General features: G+C 31.4%; 2 protein-coding genes across 5 annotated transcripts; both read right to left on the bottom strand.

Annotated features, from left to right (window-relative positions):
- Positions 1 to 545: 545 nt before the first annotated feature.
- On the bottom strand, positions 546 to 3,298 carry LOC130818097 (F-box/kelch-repeat protein SKIP4). Of its 3 annotated transcripts, none has more exons than XM_057684135.1 (3): positions 3,175 to 3,298; positions 2,208 to 2,717; positions 546 to 1,233 (listed from the first exon to the last, which is right to left on the bottom strand). In XM_057684135.1, exons 2-3 carry the CDS (start codon positions 2,699 to 2,701, stop codon positions 636 to 638), a joined length of 1,092 nt encoding a protein of 363 aa, XP_057540118.1. In that variant the 5' UTR covers positions 2,702 to 2,717; positions 3,175 to 3,298; the 3' UTR covers positions 546 to 635. The 3 variants fall into 3 exon arrangements, with proteins under 3 accessions (XP_057540118.1, XP_057540119.1, XP_057540120.1); XM_057684136.1 differs by having other exon boundaries at positions 2,208 to 2,732; positions 3,175 to 3,291; XM_057684137.1 differs by having other exon boundaries at positions 2,208 to 3,293.
- A 6,535-nt stretch (positions 3,299 to 9,833) lies between these two features.
- LOC130817767 (uncharacterized) lies at positions 9,834 to 15,706 on the bottom strand. 2 transcript variants are annotated; one of them, XM_057683644.1, is made up of 4 exons: positions 15,507 to 15,700; positions 13,010 to 13,526; positions 12,771 to 12,898; positions 9,834 to 12,007 (listed from the first exon to the last, which is right to left on the bottom strand). In XM_057683644.1, the coding sequence occupies exons 1-4, from the start codon at positions 15,507 to 15,509 to the stop codon at positions 10,256 to 10,258; spliced, it is 2,400 nt and encodes a 799-aa protein (XP_057539627.1). In that variant the 5' UTR covers positions 15,510 to 15,700; the 3' UTR covers positions 9,834 to 10,255. The 2 variants fall into 2 exon arrangements, with proteins under 2 accessions (XP_057539627.1, XP_057539625.1); XM_057683642.1 differs by having other exon boundaries at positions 12,771 to 13,526; positions 15,507 to 15,706.
- Positions 15,707 to 16,341: the final 635 nt, after the last annotated feature.

The following is a 16,341-nucleotide window of genomic DNA, read 5'->3' as shown; positions in this document are numbered from 1 at the left end:
GGGTGTAAATATTTAAGAGATGAAAAAAAGTCAAAGTAAGAAAATAAAGTTGATAAATGAGAAATTAGTGAAATTTAATTATTATAAAGGTAGAAAAATGATTGCAAAGTGATAAAAAATGAAAAAAGCTCTTAATTTTGTGGGGTAAATATTTATCCTAGGGGAGAATGAGGGAATGTATTACCTCCATAATAAAAAAAATCATCTTCTTTTTCCTTCATTATTTTTATTTCAATTTTCATTTTACCTTCTTCACAACTATCTCAATTACTTTAAATACAGCTCGATTCACTTTCATTTTATTAGTTTGACTTTATTTCTCCCTTAAATATTTATCCCCAATCCAAGCATGCCCCAAATCTCTTTCTTTCAAATCACTTCTAAATTTTGTTATCTAAACAAAAAGATCTAGTAGTAGAATGAACCAAGGTGACAAATATACCAAACTCAAAGGAACTGACAGAAAGGGGTAACTGAGATGTTATAACCAAAACGATTTTGGTTAGAAAGGATCATACTTGTTACGCAGCAGTAAACACACAAAATGAAACTAATTGTTCCTCAGGGCTATCCCTGGATTAATATACACACGATGACTCAAGTACAGAAACACAAACGAAGAACAGAAAAATAAATTAGATTGATACACATTTACAACTAATCACATCACAATCAATAAATGAATTGAGTATAGATGAGCTTGCTGTGACTCCATCCACATTACCAACATTGTCGATGTCCAAAACAATGGTACTAAGCCCTTTGCCAATTATGAAGATATTGCTTCCGATAGCCACCATCTGGCAAGGTGGTCTCGGAAGGAGAGGTGAGAGTCTACATATCAGACTCCATTCTCTCATGTTTTTGTTCCACACCATCAACTTGGTTCCCAAGCTCTGATCCAACGCATAGAGGGTATCATCCACAACTACTGTAGGGCCTCGCCAACCCAAGGCCATTTCGGTGTCGGTTTGTTGCCATATGCCACTCGATGGATCATAGACGGACATATATACATGGGGTGGTATGGTTGAAGTGCGAGATCTTATATAGATTTTCCCATCCATCACCATGGAATCCTCTATGTCAAGGATGATGTTTGGGTCTGAATTCGATTCCCATGAATTCGTACTAGGATCATAAGTATCCCAAGAACGTGGATCACTTGTCTCTAGACCATATCCTCCGATAGCATAAATCTTTCCATCCATGAATTCACAGCCAAAATAACACCTGAAGAGTCAACCAGATATTAAGGTCTACAACCCATGTTCTTTGAATTGCACATTAGTCAGCAAGAGTGTGAGCTTGTAGCCAAGTGAATTATGCATGAAATGTTCAACTTTGGCTGCAGTTGTAGAAAGCAGGCAAAATTCCAAAATGCAAGTACAACTGTTTGATCTTATCATCAAGCAAGTCTATTGTTATGTTTCATACTTACATTATACAAGATAAGAAGAAATTCCAAGATGCCATCTGTTTATAATGAACAATTGGACAGCAAACTCAAAAAAATATCATCTCATAGATATTTGCAATGACAAACCATAATGCTCAACACTTACACTTCGTTTGGATAGAAATTTACGGGGAAGGAAGAGCAGGGGATAGGAGGGAAGGGGAGGGAAAGGAAGGGAGAGAGGAACAAAAAATATTTATTAAGGATATGAATAAAGGCATGGCTGGGGGAGAAAATCCCTCATTTGAACAGAAATTGAGTTGAGAAGGAAAGGAAGGGAGGGGATTTGAAAGGATTTTTGTCCTTTTATTATTATTAATAACAAAATTTTTCCAAAGTTGAAAGATTTGGAAGCAAAACTATGCGTTTTCTTTGATGTAACACTTGAGTTCTAGAATATTAAGTAAGATGTATGTAATTTATAAGGGATAGAGTTTTGTCAAGTTAGCAAGCCAACAATTTGAGTTTTTCTACCTCTACCACAAACTTTACAATCATGATTATCTATCCCTCAAAATCTCTCCCTCTCCCCACTTGGTATCCAAACAAAGGATTTTTCATCCCACTAAAAACCTCTCCTTCCTTCCCCTCCATCCAAACAAAGTGTTAAAAGAGAGGTGTGATTTGGGTATGAATCGAAAATCCTACACAGAAGAATGGATGACAAATATCCTCAAAGATGATCTACAATCAAAAACTCATACATTCAGTTAAACAAAAATACATTACTGAAAGGATGAATGTATACCTTGCAGTTGACATAGAAGCTGCTTCATCCCAAGCATTCATGGCAACATCATAGCAATAAACTTCATCAGTAGCATCTTCAGACCAACCACAACCCCCTAAGAAGTATAACTTCTTTCCTATGGTCTCAAACCCCATTCCTTTTCTTTTTAAACAGCAAGGCGGAACACCAGGAACAGGCTTCCAACATCTCTGTCTCGACAATCTTGGGTCCAACACATAGCAACTAACTTGATCAGTACTCTTATCTCGGCACAATGCATATATCCAAGTTTCACCTAAACCAATCTTTTGGCGATAATCCCACCACTCTTCACTACTCACCAAGTTTTTCCACCTTTTGGAAACACATTTAAGAACACTGTGGTACTTCCTAGGAACCCTCGCCAAGCAAAATAAGGCAATGTCATCTGGAAGTCCATGTATCAATGACGAATGACTCAATTCAGCATCGTTGTATAAGCTAGCATTACTTGTTGATGAAACCATAATCATATTACAGTGTATCCTTCTGAAAAAATTACTTCTAAGAAAACTTATGAGCACCCCAAAATAATCTTCAATTAATAATTAATAATTGCTAAAATGCACATAAAAATTCCAAATCACATAATTTACCAATCATCAATAAGAATGCGCTTTCTGAATTCTGAGATATGTGAATCACAGAAAACCCTAGTTTGGAATCATAAATTTTGAATCAAACTATCAACGCATACCAAATCAAAGATTATAGGAGCATTTTGGATGCAAGTCAACATTTTACAATTATAACAGCATCATTTAAAGGTAAATTTCGAATAATATTTAAAATTGGGAATCGAAAACCCTAAAACCAGATAATACTCAAACTGTTACAACTAATAGATGATGAAGAGAGATCGTAGAAAAAAGGGGAAAATTAAAGTGAAAGAAATCTGAAAATAAAGAGTAAAGAAGAAGGAATTTAAATCATATTGATTACTGACCGATTGTGAATGAAATCAGTTGTTCATTATTTCGAGGGTTCTTCGATTGTCGAAGCCAATGAGGGATTCATAGCAGCTTAGGAAGAATATTTGAGACAAAAGTTTTCGGTAGTTAGCAGTTACAAATACATACGGCTGGTTTAGTTTAGCTTACAAAAGACTCCTTTCAACCTATTAGTCTCATTTGACTGGACACATTTGCTAATACAATAAGTTTATTATTAATATTTTTAGTTGTGCATAATTAAAAATTATAAAAAATTTATATTAAAGATCTTTGTATTGAAACGAATCAAACAAAATCTTAATTAACTATGTTATACGTAACTTATAATTTAAAAATAAAAATACAAGTTAAAATTGATTGATGTACAGCATCAAATGTTAAATGAGACTAATAGTTTGAATATGAGGGACAAAGGAGGTTAAAATTAGTTTTATTAAGTAGTCTAGTTTTATTATAAATTACAATCTCATGGTGAGACTATCTCTATTGATTTAACGCATATACATTTGGTGCGTTAAAGATCATCACTTGATTTTGAGAAATTCCACGTAATAACCCTGAGGTATTGGGTTTTTCAAATGATAGGCAAAAATTTTTTTAAATCCACACGGTAACCCTAAGGTTTACCTAAATACTACTCCGTGACCTTTTTAGTAAAAAAGTTTGTAAAACGTTGACTAATAGCATTCCCAACTAAACAAAACACATTCCCTCTCCAATGTCCGTTGTTACTCCATTTTCAAAGCTTTGGAAAGAGATTATTTTCCTCAATTATCTTCCTTCAATCATCTTTCCTCAATTTTCATCTCCAATTCCCATCCTCAATTATCTTCACTCATTTTGCCTAATTTCCCTTAAGAGTTTAATTTAAGATTTTACCCTAATTTCTCATAATTTATATTCAGTTTTATTTTTTAATTAAAATATGGTTAATATAGGAAAAAGATAAAGAAAGTATTAACAAAAGAACTGAAGTAAGGAGTATATACACAGGTTTTAAAACTAGAATAATCTATTGGAAAAAGAATTATACCAAATTTTTAATTAAAAAAATAAAATTGAATCTATATTGGGGAAATTAAAGTAAAATCTGGGATTGAATACTTGAGAGAAAATAGGGAATATGAGTAAAGATAATTAGGGCTGAGAATTGAGGGAAGATGATTAAGAAAAGATAACCTATTTCCAAAGTTTTGAAAATGGAGCACCAATGAGGTAAACTTGATTACCATATGGAATTTAAAAAAAAACTTTGCCAACTAGGTGAAAAATCTAATATGTCAGAGTTACTACGTGGAAATTTTTTATAATTTAAAAGTGGTCAATTACAAAATTTAAAAATTAAAAAGATAGGTGTCAGGTAATTTTAAATAAATAAGCAAAAATATATAAAAAAAATCACATTATAGCCAACTTTTGAAACTATTTTCCAAAATATGTAGTTTTTTCCCAAACATGAGAACAGCGAACAAAGGCAAAGGGTTCAAAAAAACAAATGGTCTGTTCGCTGTTATTAATAGCAAACAAAGCTAAAACTTGGTGAAACAAGAAAATCTGCTGTTTTTAGCTCGCATCTGTTCGCTGTTATTTACAGCGAACAAAGACTGGAGGTCTAAAATAATCAAAGTCTTTGTTCGCTGTTGGTAACAGAGAACAAACTCTTTGACTTATTTTGACTTCCAGCCTTTATTCGCTAACTGTCACTAGCAGCGAACAGCACCAAATCACAACTTTGGAAAAAAACTGCTTATCTTGAAAATTATTTTGTAAAGCATACTATTATATAAATTTTATATATTTTTTCGCGTACTTGTTTTAAATTTTCTTTAATTTAGGGCATTGTGTAAAATAGAAAGTTATACTCAATAGTCAATACTACTAACCCACAACAAATTTTTCCGATTCTTATTTGTCGCCACCTTTTTCATTTTATCGCCACCCCCTCTTCGAATGAAATTACGAATTTGACCCTGGAATTTAAAAATTTTAAAATTTGCCATTGGAGTTAATAACTTTTCATTTTCATTTTTTTTAATTTTTTTTAAAATTTTTATTTATATTATTATTGTTATTATTATTATTATTATTATTATTATTATTATGATTACTATTTAAAGTCAAAATTCAAAAAAAAATTTAAAAAAAAACCAGTCGCACAAAACATGCGACTCGACCTAGGTCGAGTCACACGTTTTGTGAGACTGGATTTTTTTTTTTGTTTAAAAATTTTTTATTATTATTGTTATTATAATTATTATTATTTTTGTTATTATTATTATTATTATTATTATTATTATTATTATTATTATTGTGGTTGTTATTATTATTATTATTAAATTATTATTTTTGTTCTAATTATTATATTTAATTTATATTTTTAAATGTTATTATTATTTAAATAAAAGTAACTTAAAAAATGAATTAATTAAACAAAAGAAATTTTATAAGTCGAAATTCAAAAAAAAAAAAAAATTTTTTAAGAAAAAAAAAAACAAAAAAAAAACCAGTTGGCACGTTTTGTGCGACTGGTTTTTTTTTTTTTTCTAAATTTTTATTATTATTGTTATTATTATTATTATTATTTTCGTTATTATTATTATTATTATTATTATTATTATTATTATTATTATTATTGTGGTTGTTATTATTATTATTATTAAATTATTATTTTTGTTTTAATTATTATATTTAATTTATATTTTTAAATGTTATTATTATTATTATTATTATTATTATTATTATTATTATTATTATTATTATTATTATTATTATTATTATTTAAATAAAAGTAACTTAAAAAATGAATTAATTAAACAAAAGAAATTTTAAAAGTCGAAATTCAAAAAAAAAAAAAAAATTTTTTTTAAAAAAAAAGGAATAACCAGTCGCACAGAACGTGCGACTCGACCGTGCGACTGGTTTTTTTCTTTCTTTTAAAATTTTTTTTTTAAAAATTTTTATTACTATTGTTATTATAATTATTATTATTTTTGTTATTATTATTATTATTATTATTATTATTATTATTATTATTATTATTATTATTATTGTGGTTGTTATTATTATTATTATTATTAAATTATTATTTTTGTTTTAATTATTATATTTAATTTATATTTTTAAATGTTATTATTATTATTATTATTATTATTATTATTATTATTATTATTATTATTATTATTATTTAAATAAAAATAACTTAAAAAATGAATTAATTAAACAAAAGAAATTTTATAAGTCGAAATTCAAAAAAAAAAAATTATAAAAAAAATAAAAAAATAAAAAACCACTCGCACGTTTTGTGCGACTGGTTTTTTTTTTTTTTTTTTAAATAATTATTATTATTGTTATTATAATTATTATTATTTTTGTTATTATTATTATTATTATTATTATTATTATTATTGTGGTTTAATAATAATAATAATAATAATAATAACAAAAATAATAATTATTATAATAACAATAATAATATAAATTAAAATAATAAAAAAAATTAAAAAAAATGAAAAGTCATTAACTCCAATGGCACATTTGTAAATTTTTAAAGTTTAGTGGCAAATTCGTAATTTCATTAGGAGGGGTAGCGATAAAATAAAAAGGATGGCGACAAATAGTAATGCCCCAAAATTTCTAAATCTTGATTCTACTAGATATTAGAGCATCTGAATGGATCCTAAATATAGGTTCATAAATAAAAATAGGGACGAATTGTTGTTCCAATCCCATGCTCTTATTCTCCTACATATTGAGGTCCCAATTAAAATAGAATTCCCCAATTCAGGTTGGCGTCTAAAATTACAAATAGAAACATGCAATATGATTTAGTTTTTTCAAATTTTACCACCCGGCAACATCATGCAAATGTTGGTTTTTTCAAATTTTAATACATTATTTTCTCTGTTCAATTTTATTGCAACATTTATTTTTTCGCTCAGTCCAATATACTAATTTAATTCTTAATATCTCTAATTATAAATAATAAAAAATTATAAATATTTGATATTAATAATCTTTGGAATGAGACGAATCAAACAAGATCTCACTTGACTATATTTTAACCTATAGATTAAAAATTAACCACAAGTTAAGAGTAATGAATAAATAGTGTCATTTTTGCTAAAGTTACGACTGATTTGGAACGAAGGAAGTATAATTTAATTTTTTCAGCTTTTAAAAAAATACAAATAAAAAAATTATACCGACGGTCATATTTTTTATTATATATAAAAGGACACCAATTTTTGCTATATTTTCAGCAATTTTAAAATCTCTATTTTTCTTATTTCTCTCTAATTACCATAATTCTCTTATAATTTTGTATTTGTTTTGCTTTATGTTTTTTCAATTAAATTTTACTCTAAACTTTTATAAGAATTATGGATAATAATAATCCTTATCACGGACATAATCCATAAAATCCAAACAACTTTTAAAATTCATATTTTCGTCCATATTAAAATATCCCACAAAATACAAATAATCCACAAAATCCAAATATTATTCAATTCCAATTCAAATCCTCAATTTGATCCAAATTTTATAAATACGTTTCAAATCATGATAAGGCAGTATATAACACAAAGTTCAAATAATATTCAAAGTTCCAACTTTACTCATCCTCAAACTACTTCAAATTTTAAAAATAATCAATCAATGTTTTTCCAATGACAAAATCCAGACCAATCTTCTATTTCCCCAGGATCACAGGGGAAAAGCAACAGATTAAGGGTGGATGAAATTTTTTTTTCTCAATAGCTAGCAACAACGAATAAAATTGTGGTAACGCTGTTAGTAACAATGAAAAACCCTAACTTTAGGCTCGAACACATAGACAATTATTTTAGGAATTAACATTTCTCAAAATTTATTTCGAAATTAAAAAAAAAAAACTCTTTTTTTTCAATTTTTCATCATTGCTTTGAGTTTCATTGAGAAAGTAAGATAGATAGAGAGATAGACCATTGTCAAAGAAATCATAAGTTTGAGATGTGGAACATTGAATTTTGGAGAAGGAAAATTAAATTTTATAAAATAAAACATGTCGACTTATAATAACTTTCTTAAATAAAAAGTCATAAAATTTATAGCCACGATGATCATGAGGATACACAAGAAATACACAAGGAGTAGAAGTTGATTGAAGCTTATTCATTTGAGTAGAGGGAATAAGAGGATAACATAGACAATCAATGAATTTTAATTAAGAGTAGGATGGAATTTTATTGTATAGAATTTAATATGTAGATTTGTGGTTGAGGAGTTTACTTGGGAGAATATTTAAGTGTTTGTAGAGCATGGTGCCAAAAAGAGAGGGATAGGGAAGCATGAACAAACCATGTACAAACGATATACAAGTAATTAAATTATTTTGTCAACGAGAATTTAGAACGATTGTCCTAAGCGATTATATCTAAGAGAAGACTATAGTGTAACAAAGGTATAGGGTTAATAGTTAGTCTCTTGAGAGATCGTATTTATAAGAGATGTGTTTTAAGTCTAGCTTCTAAATATTAATGTCTACTTACCTTATTTTTAATGTCTACTTACATTATTTTTAATGCTTATTTACCGTATCCTTAATGTCTACTTTCAATATCTTAAATATCTATTTATATCATTCTTAATACCTACTTACAATATTTTACAAGATATATAATGGGCTGACCCAATTAGAGTGGTCTCTCAAAAAGACCGTCTTTTATAAGAATTTGTGTAGGGTTAATTTGTTATAGGGTGATTGTTAGAAATTGATTACATGTCACATTGAGTGTTACATGTGATGAGTAGCTTCCCTATTAGTAAAATATTTTACGAAGAAACAAAAGGGTCAAAACTCAAAAGTAATAAAAGCATGGCTATCAATTATGAAATTACGGACAAAAACAAATATTTTAACCATTTTGGGTGCACAGAAAACATTTTTAAGAAGACAGGGTTATGAAAGGATAATTTAGATGTAATACCCGTGTTTATATACCAAGAAAGGTCCGATTGAGGGAAAAATTTACGTGAAAGTGGTGACCGCCATTGAAAATAGGAACATCTTCCATGTTCGGGAAAAAACAATGAAAATTATCAATGACACCTCTATATTTTTGCACTTTATCTTTGGCACTCTTGTGTTTTTTCGATTATCAATGGTACCCCTTACATTTCATGCTAATTACAACCGTGACATTATTCAAGTTTTTGCAGTTATCATGCCGTTAAATCCTTTTAAAAACAAACCCTAGTCAATTTAACGATAAATAAATAACAAACTGACTATGGTTTGTTTTTAAAAGTATTTAACGGCAAAAATTTGAATAATATTACGGTTGTAATTAGCATAAAATGCTAGGAGTACCATTGATAATCGAAAAAATACAAAGATATCAAAAATAAAGTGCAAAAACATAGGGTACCATTGATAATTTAGGAAAAAAACAGTGGTTTGCCAATGAAAAAACAAAAATTCGGCTAAACTGTAACACTTCCCGTTTTAGAAATAGAAACGATATTTGAACAAGTCAAAAGTTACTTCTTTAGGATGTAAAAGAAGAAACTACAATTTATAGCCGAAATAAAAATACAAGTATAAAAAATTTAATGTTTCGATTGACCAAGTTCATGGGCAATGCCAATGGGCAAGATCAAATCAGAACCGAGAAGAACGAAAGCAGCAACACGAATCATCGAGCCATAATGTAGTAGAATCCAACAATATCAAAAGAAATGAATAGTTATAGAAAAACTTTAAGGAAAATTTCACTGAAATTTAGTGAATTATAAATCAGCAGGTATTAACAAACACATTCTTGGCTTCAGCTCAGTAAATTGCTGCTATGAAACAGTGTGTTGTTGAGTGTTAAATATTCCAGCTTCGCTTTCAGCGTTGCTGGCGCTTCGCTTATCCGCAAACTCACAACCGACTCTTCTAAAATCAACCTACAAGTTTCGTTTGTATGCCGTATATACAGTATCAGCAATGTTCACGAGTCATGACTGAGTAGCTATGAATTATGGCATTCTCGAGCATGACGACTTTCAGTCTAAAATCATACTTTAAACTCTTCGATTGACAGTGTTTGACTATGTAAACATCTTTGATGATGATGCTGAAGGAAAGGAAGTTTCCGGAAGTTGTAGCGATTCACGAGTCATAGCTGCCTTCTCAGGAGGGATAGCAAAGCCTAGAGGATCCGCAATCTTGGATTCCGCAACTGGTGGGACCATGGTGGTTTTGCCGCGTGGCTGACGAGAACGCTTTGGCTTTTGATCTTGTGATGTAGATGGGCAGCGTTTTCGACTGTGCCTTACAGGGTTTAGGAACCCGATTTCAAGAGCTTCAAGTGCTTTGGTAGTAAGTGGTCGACTTCTGGTACTTTGTCTTCTTGGCGGCTGATCTGACGTATCTCCACCCTGGGAGGTGGGCCCCACAACATTGGAACTCACTTTTGGCTCATTAGTTTCAGAAGTGCTCAAGTTGGGAGCAACCGAAGGCTCTGCCTTATCGCCATCAGGTTGTTGGAAGGCACAATTTTCTCTTTCTTCTAGCTTTGCATTGCCATCACTCTCGGGTTCAGAAGAAACCTGAGGCAAGTTTAAATCAATTTTTGGTTTATCGGGTAGATTTTCTTTTTCCCGAAAAACATCAGAACTAACAAGAGTAACACATTCGCACGATAAAGTCTTCTCGACAGGAGCATCGCCTTCAAAAGATTTCACAGCTATTACTTTCACATCAGACTCACCGACCTTAGAAGAAACATAGTTTTTTTCATTCACAGCTTTAGAAGCAGCAGCACCGTTCTTACTCTTAATCTTAAGCTTGTTAATTCTTGCTGGTAAGCTCAAGACAAAGGTCAACTCCCCGTCAACAGACGAAGATATCCTCCGTCTTTTTGTAGCTTGACCCGAGCAGCTCGCTAGCCCAGATTTTATACGACGACTGAATTGATGTTTTATGGTTCTTGATTTGTGGTCTTTCGGTAGATTGGCATTACTACTTGTTAACTCTTCGGATTGAGTCAAAATTGTTGAGCTATGAAAACCATTCCTCATAGTATCAGAATTTACCTCCAATCGCGCATCGGTTTTTCTAAAAGAACATCTTTTCGCCTCAACAGGTAAACTCCTCAGTTCGATCACCTTAAATGAGTTATCTTCATTAGCCAAACTGGTGTCAACTACGGTGAACTTGAAAAGATTTGAAATCTCCGAGGAAATACGAGGTTTGAGGTAACAATGGCGTTCATGGTCGGAAACATCTTGATCATCCTCTGATTTCACTTCTATGGCCCACCCATTTTCTACCTTGGAGATGCTAGGCGTAGTGTCATCGGCCTCAAGCTCAAGAAGCTCAGGTTCACCGGCAACTTTTGCGAGAACATCACTGACACAATCAAAGTAGTGGTCCCCCTTTGAAAGCTTCCTGCGGGAAAATTTCTTTATTCCGGGCATAAGAAAAACTAAAGGATTCTTCAAGCCCGCATAACCATCACCACGAGGCTGCTCAGAATGCCATCCTCTTGCTAACAAACGAGGCCAAACGGCTTCCCAGAAGAGATCATTTGATCGAGCTTTGCTTAGACGAAAGTCTCCTGTTAGATACTTCACTATCTCAGCACACGTAAGAGAAGAACATGCTTTTCCTGAAGGAATTTCAGGCCGATGAATGAATAACTGGTTATTCTTTGTGTTATCCAAGATGAGTGTCGTGAGATCTTCTTTCCCCTTTCCGATCCCTACAGCTTCCACTAAAGCATGGAGTCCAACTATGGCTTTGAGAGAGAAGACATACTCCTCTACTGTTGTCTTTCCCTCAAAAAAAGACCTAGAAACCTGAAAATAATTCAATAGATCCTTGTTACGAACAACAAGAGCAGAAATTAATGCATAAGTGAAGAACAAACATGTATATAATCGTTGTTTACAACATCGTTAAAAATAGAGGTGTTCAAAATAGACCCGATGATCCGATATTTATCCGACTTTGAAATTGAACCCGACTTTAAAATGAATTTAAAATGATATAAAAATCAATGTGGACACAAGAATCGATTCTGAACCGCCCCGAAACACCTGGAAATTGACCCGATGACCCGAATGAACACTTCTAGTTAAAAACCTTTTTCAATCGATGTTTACAAGAATACAAGCCCATAAAAATGTTTGATAATGTAAAAGAAAGTTAAAAGAAAGAGATTCAATAAACTAGAATGCTGAGATTTCTAGTTTAATGTTTGCTAAGGAAAATAAAAGAGTTAAAGTTTTCTCTCATTAGCAAATATATACTTCCCTGTCTCTTTGAATTTGCTACATTATGCAATCAAAGTGAGACTTTTTTAGATGTAGTGTGGAAAATTTAGAGGGACGGAGGGAGTATTTCATTAATTCATTTCTTCTAGTATCAGATTGTGCCACATCATCATGTATCTTCTGATGTCTTTGTCGCCCGTATCCCTCTCTGTTGTTCGGAATATGATGCCATTCTCAATTTGAAGGTCAAACAATTGAGAAGGATAAAGACTCCATACAACTATACACCTTGTACATACATTCAAGTAGAAGTGTCAAACGAAATAGCAGTAAAGTGGGGTAATACCTCCAACCATTTAGTTTTGGATTCTTCAGAGAGGCAAGGAGCTAAACGGGCAAAGAGTTCATTCTGCCTATATCCTGTGAAAAACCTATGTCCAAGTACACATTTCCTGTTTTTCATCTTCCGGCACTCTGCCCATTTATAATATTTATGAGACCCATAAAATCGACAATAATAATACACCAGTAATGACCCCACCGATTTTCTTTCCATGAATCTTGCCACCAGAAGGAGATTCTTACCGAAGATATATAATCCAAGTAGGAAGCAATCAGCTTCAAAATCACTCCAGGAATCGCTTGGTTGACCAGGGACGAGGGAGTATGTTTGTATAGAAGTATCAACTTTAACATTTGGCTCGTCGTTAAGTGAACAAATCTGACTTACTTTGACGATATTTTCAGACCCCACAACCCCATTTGTGTAAACTGCATTGGGATTATTAGGTGATTCTACTCTCTTTTTGACATGATTTTCCTGATTTGTAATCCACATCACTTGTAAAGGGAGACCCGTTAGAAAAGAGCGAGAGGAGTCAATAACCGCCCCTTCTGAATCAAGTGGATTCGTCATCAATTGGACAAGTTCAAACTCATTTTTCATCGATGGGATTTCCACTTGGTACTCATTACCAACTCGTGGATGCACCAATGGTTCTCCAAATATGTCATCAGTGTCAGGAGAATCTGGGGAAAGAGAGGAATCGGAAGATGTTTCGGGTGAACTTTTATCCTCTTCAACCAGTTGACTTGAGTCCATCTACAAAAGGCGGTATCAGCTTCAGCTCAATACTTATTAGATGAATAGCGAAAAATGTTAAACAAAGAAGTGCAAGAACATACATAAACTACAGTAAATCAACTAACAAACATGAACTGAAAGGAACAATAGTGGGCGATGTTCCGAATATACTAATGCGCCTAGGATTTGCAACTTCAACAATCCTTTAAGATGATCTATCCAATTGCGTATACCCATTTGTTTGATAAGTGTATGTGTGTGTGCGAGCGCATGTGTGTATATGTTAACTGAAAAATGCTAATTTTAGTGAATCACTAAGGTAGAATGGCAATGGTAGGCTAAAATCCAACATATTTAAGGAATAGAATGGACTTTTTTCTGTTATATCAAGTTTCAAAACTCAAAGCAATCTCCAAAAAGCGATAACGAACCATATATAAAATGTGGCCAGGAAACAAAAGTACTTCAATTGTGGATGAATGCCGTGCTACCAAATGAGCGTTATAATGAATACGAATCCTCGTATACCGACCCACTATGCATTAGGATATGATGTAAAAACTGAATACTTATCACTTAAGCTTCAATCATATACATTAAAACTCCTTTAATAATCCATCTATAATCTCTCACAATCATATCCACAACTATATGCAGCTTTTTACAAAGCTCAATCACTCCTAGATATAAGTAATTTGGAATCAATCTACATAACATGAACCTATGTTACTCAGACTCTTCATTTTACTTCACGTACCAGTGTACCGTCCTTGATGTTCGGACATTAGTATGGCACTTTGACACTTCAATTTAGGCGTAAAATTGAATATTTTAAGGTATCCTACACTTGGACACGTACCAATACCTGACATCAGTACCCGAGTCCGTATAACACTAACAAGCGCAGATTCAACACCTATTCATAAACATCGAAAAACACATTTCATATCGATAACAATAGGATGTTCATGTTGAGAACTCTAATCTGACATCGAATCAAAACCTATTTCTTTGGATGTGTGGGATAAATCAGGATACATTGCTTTTAAAAATACACCAAGCAATTCACAAAACTTCAATAGAATTCAGTTTTTATTTCTGATTGGATTTAATCATTTAGAAAAACCTAATTATCACCAACAATTTTTTCCTATATCAAATCTACTCATGTCCCAGACCTCAAATTCAAACCTTAGAGTCCATGGCAAAACCCGAAAGGCGATGCGCTAAGCTTTCTCTCTCCTCCATCCTCCCAAAAACTCCCTCAAACAAAGAATTATTCTGCTTAAAAGCACAAATTTGACAACAAAAAACGGTTATAACAAAACCTAAATGAAAACTCAGAATCAAAATTCCACCAAAACCCATCATAAATTTCGATATCACCTACCATCAACACATGAAACAGCATTTGTAGATCCATTAAATCTCCAAAAAATGGAACGAAACTTCACCAAACAAAAATACCATCAACAAGAACATATTAAACCCATTAATTAACAATCAATAAACAGTAAATACTACAATACAATTTCACTTAAGAAGTAACAAAACTTACCTGTATAAAAACAAGCAGAATAAGAACACAAACATACAATACCCAGGAAGAAAAAAATGCCATCAATATGCAGAAATAATACGTGATCCATGTTTTAATCTTACTAAAGATGAAGAAAAAACCATTAAATAGTTCAAAAGAACACTTACATTTACACTATTTTACAACCATAAAACAATACCCAAAAAAACGAAAATACTTGCATAACAGTTTACATTTGCATTGACTATAACAAATCATTAAAGTAGTTTAAAACTTCATAAAAACATGATGAATCAAATTTGAAGAAGTGGGTATTTTAGATTATGATTCTTAAGTAATTCTTGTAGGCAAAATAAACCAAAACAAACACAAAAAAATAGATAAATAATAAAAAAAAGAGTACCCAAAAAGCAAAAAATAAAAATAAAACTTGAAAGGAAGAGATGAATAAGTTATACCATGAAAAATTTAAGAGAGTTCTAAGCTTTGGTAAGTAGCAAAGTTTGTTTGAAGGGGTGGGTCGAGGAAGAATAAGGGAGCCAAAGTCGTCCTCTTCTTTGTGTAGGAGGAGAGAGAAATAAGAGAAAGAAAGAGGAGGAGATGTATTGTATTGTGTTGTGTTTACGAGTTTTTAGAGAGAGAATGAGATGGAGTTTTTATTTTAGAGTAATATTTTTTGTTCACAATTTTTTACGAGAGAAATACTCTTAAAAAGATCTATCTTTAATTAAGTCGGTTTATCATATATTTTTTACAATATTATAAATAGGCATTAAGAATAAAGTAAGTAAACATTTAAGATATTATAAGCAGACATTAAGAATAAGATAAGTAGACATTAAAAGTACACAAAGTAGACATTATCCTCTAATGGGCTGGGCCTGAAAAACGTCTCTCAAAAAGACAGTCTCTCAGGAGACTAATTATTTTTTGTTTATTTTTAAGGAAATGTCAAAAATAACCCATGTATGTAAATTGTTATGGATTGGTAACCAATTGTGTTTTTGGACTTTAAGGACTTTTCAACTTAAGTTAGGAGATATAGATTTAAATACAATGGGCATGATGGGATTTTTTGTGTTTGTAAGTAATATAATTTTGATCATAAGAAGAGACGGTTTTTTTGAGAAATTATGTCTAATTAATCAGTTTATAATCTTTATTTTGTTTAATTAAGCTTTAATAGATTGGGCCTAAGAGACGTCGCTCAAAAAATCGGTCTGTCAGGAGACTAACTGAATTTTGATACTATTCATATATAAACACAAAATCTTAAAGGAGATAATCTATTGT

This window comes from Amaranthus tricolor, chromosome 7, assembly GCF_026212465.1.
Source record: "Amaranthus tricolor cultivar Red isolate AtriRed21 chromosome 7, ASM2621246v1, whole genome shotgun sequence".
In the NCBI taxonomy this organism is placed as follows: Eukaryota; Viridiplantae; Streptophyta; class Magnoliopsida; order Caryophyllales; family Amaranthaceae; genus Amaranthus; species Amaranthus tricolor.
The sequence above is the reverse complement of the archived record's forward strand: the minus strand, read 5'-3'. Positions and strand labels throughout refer to the sequence as shown.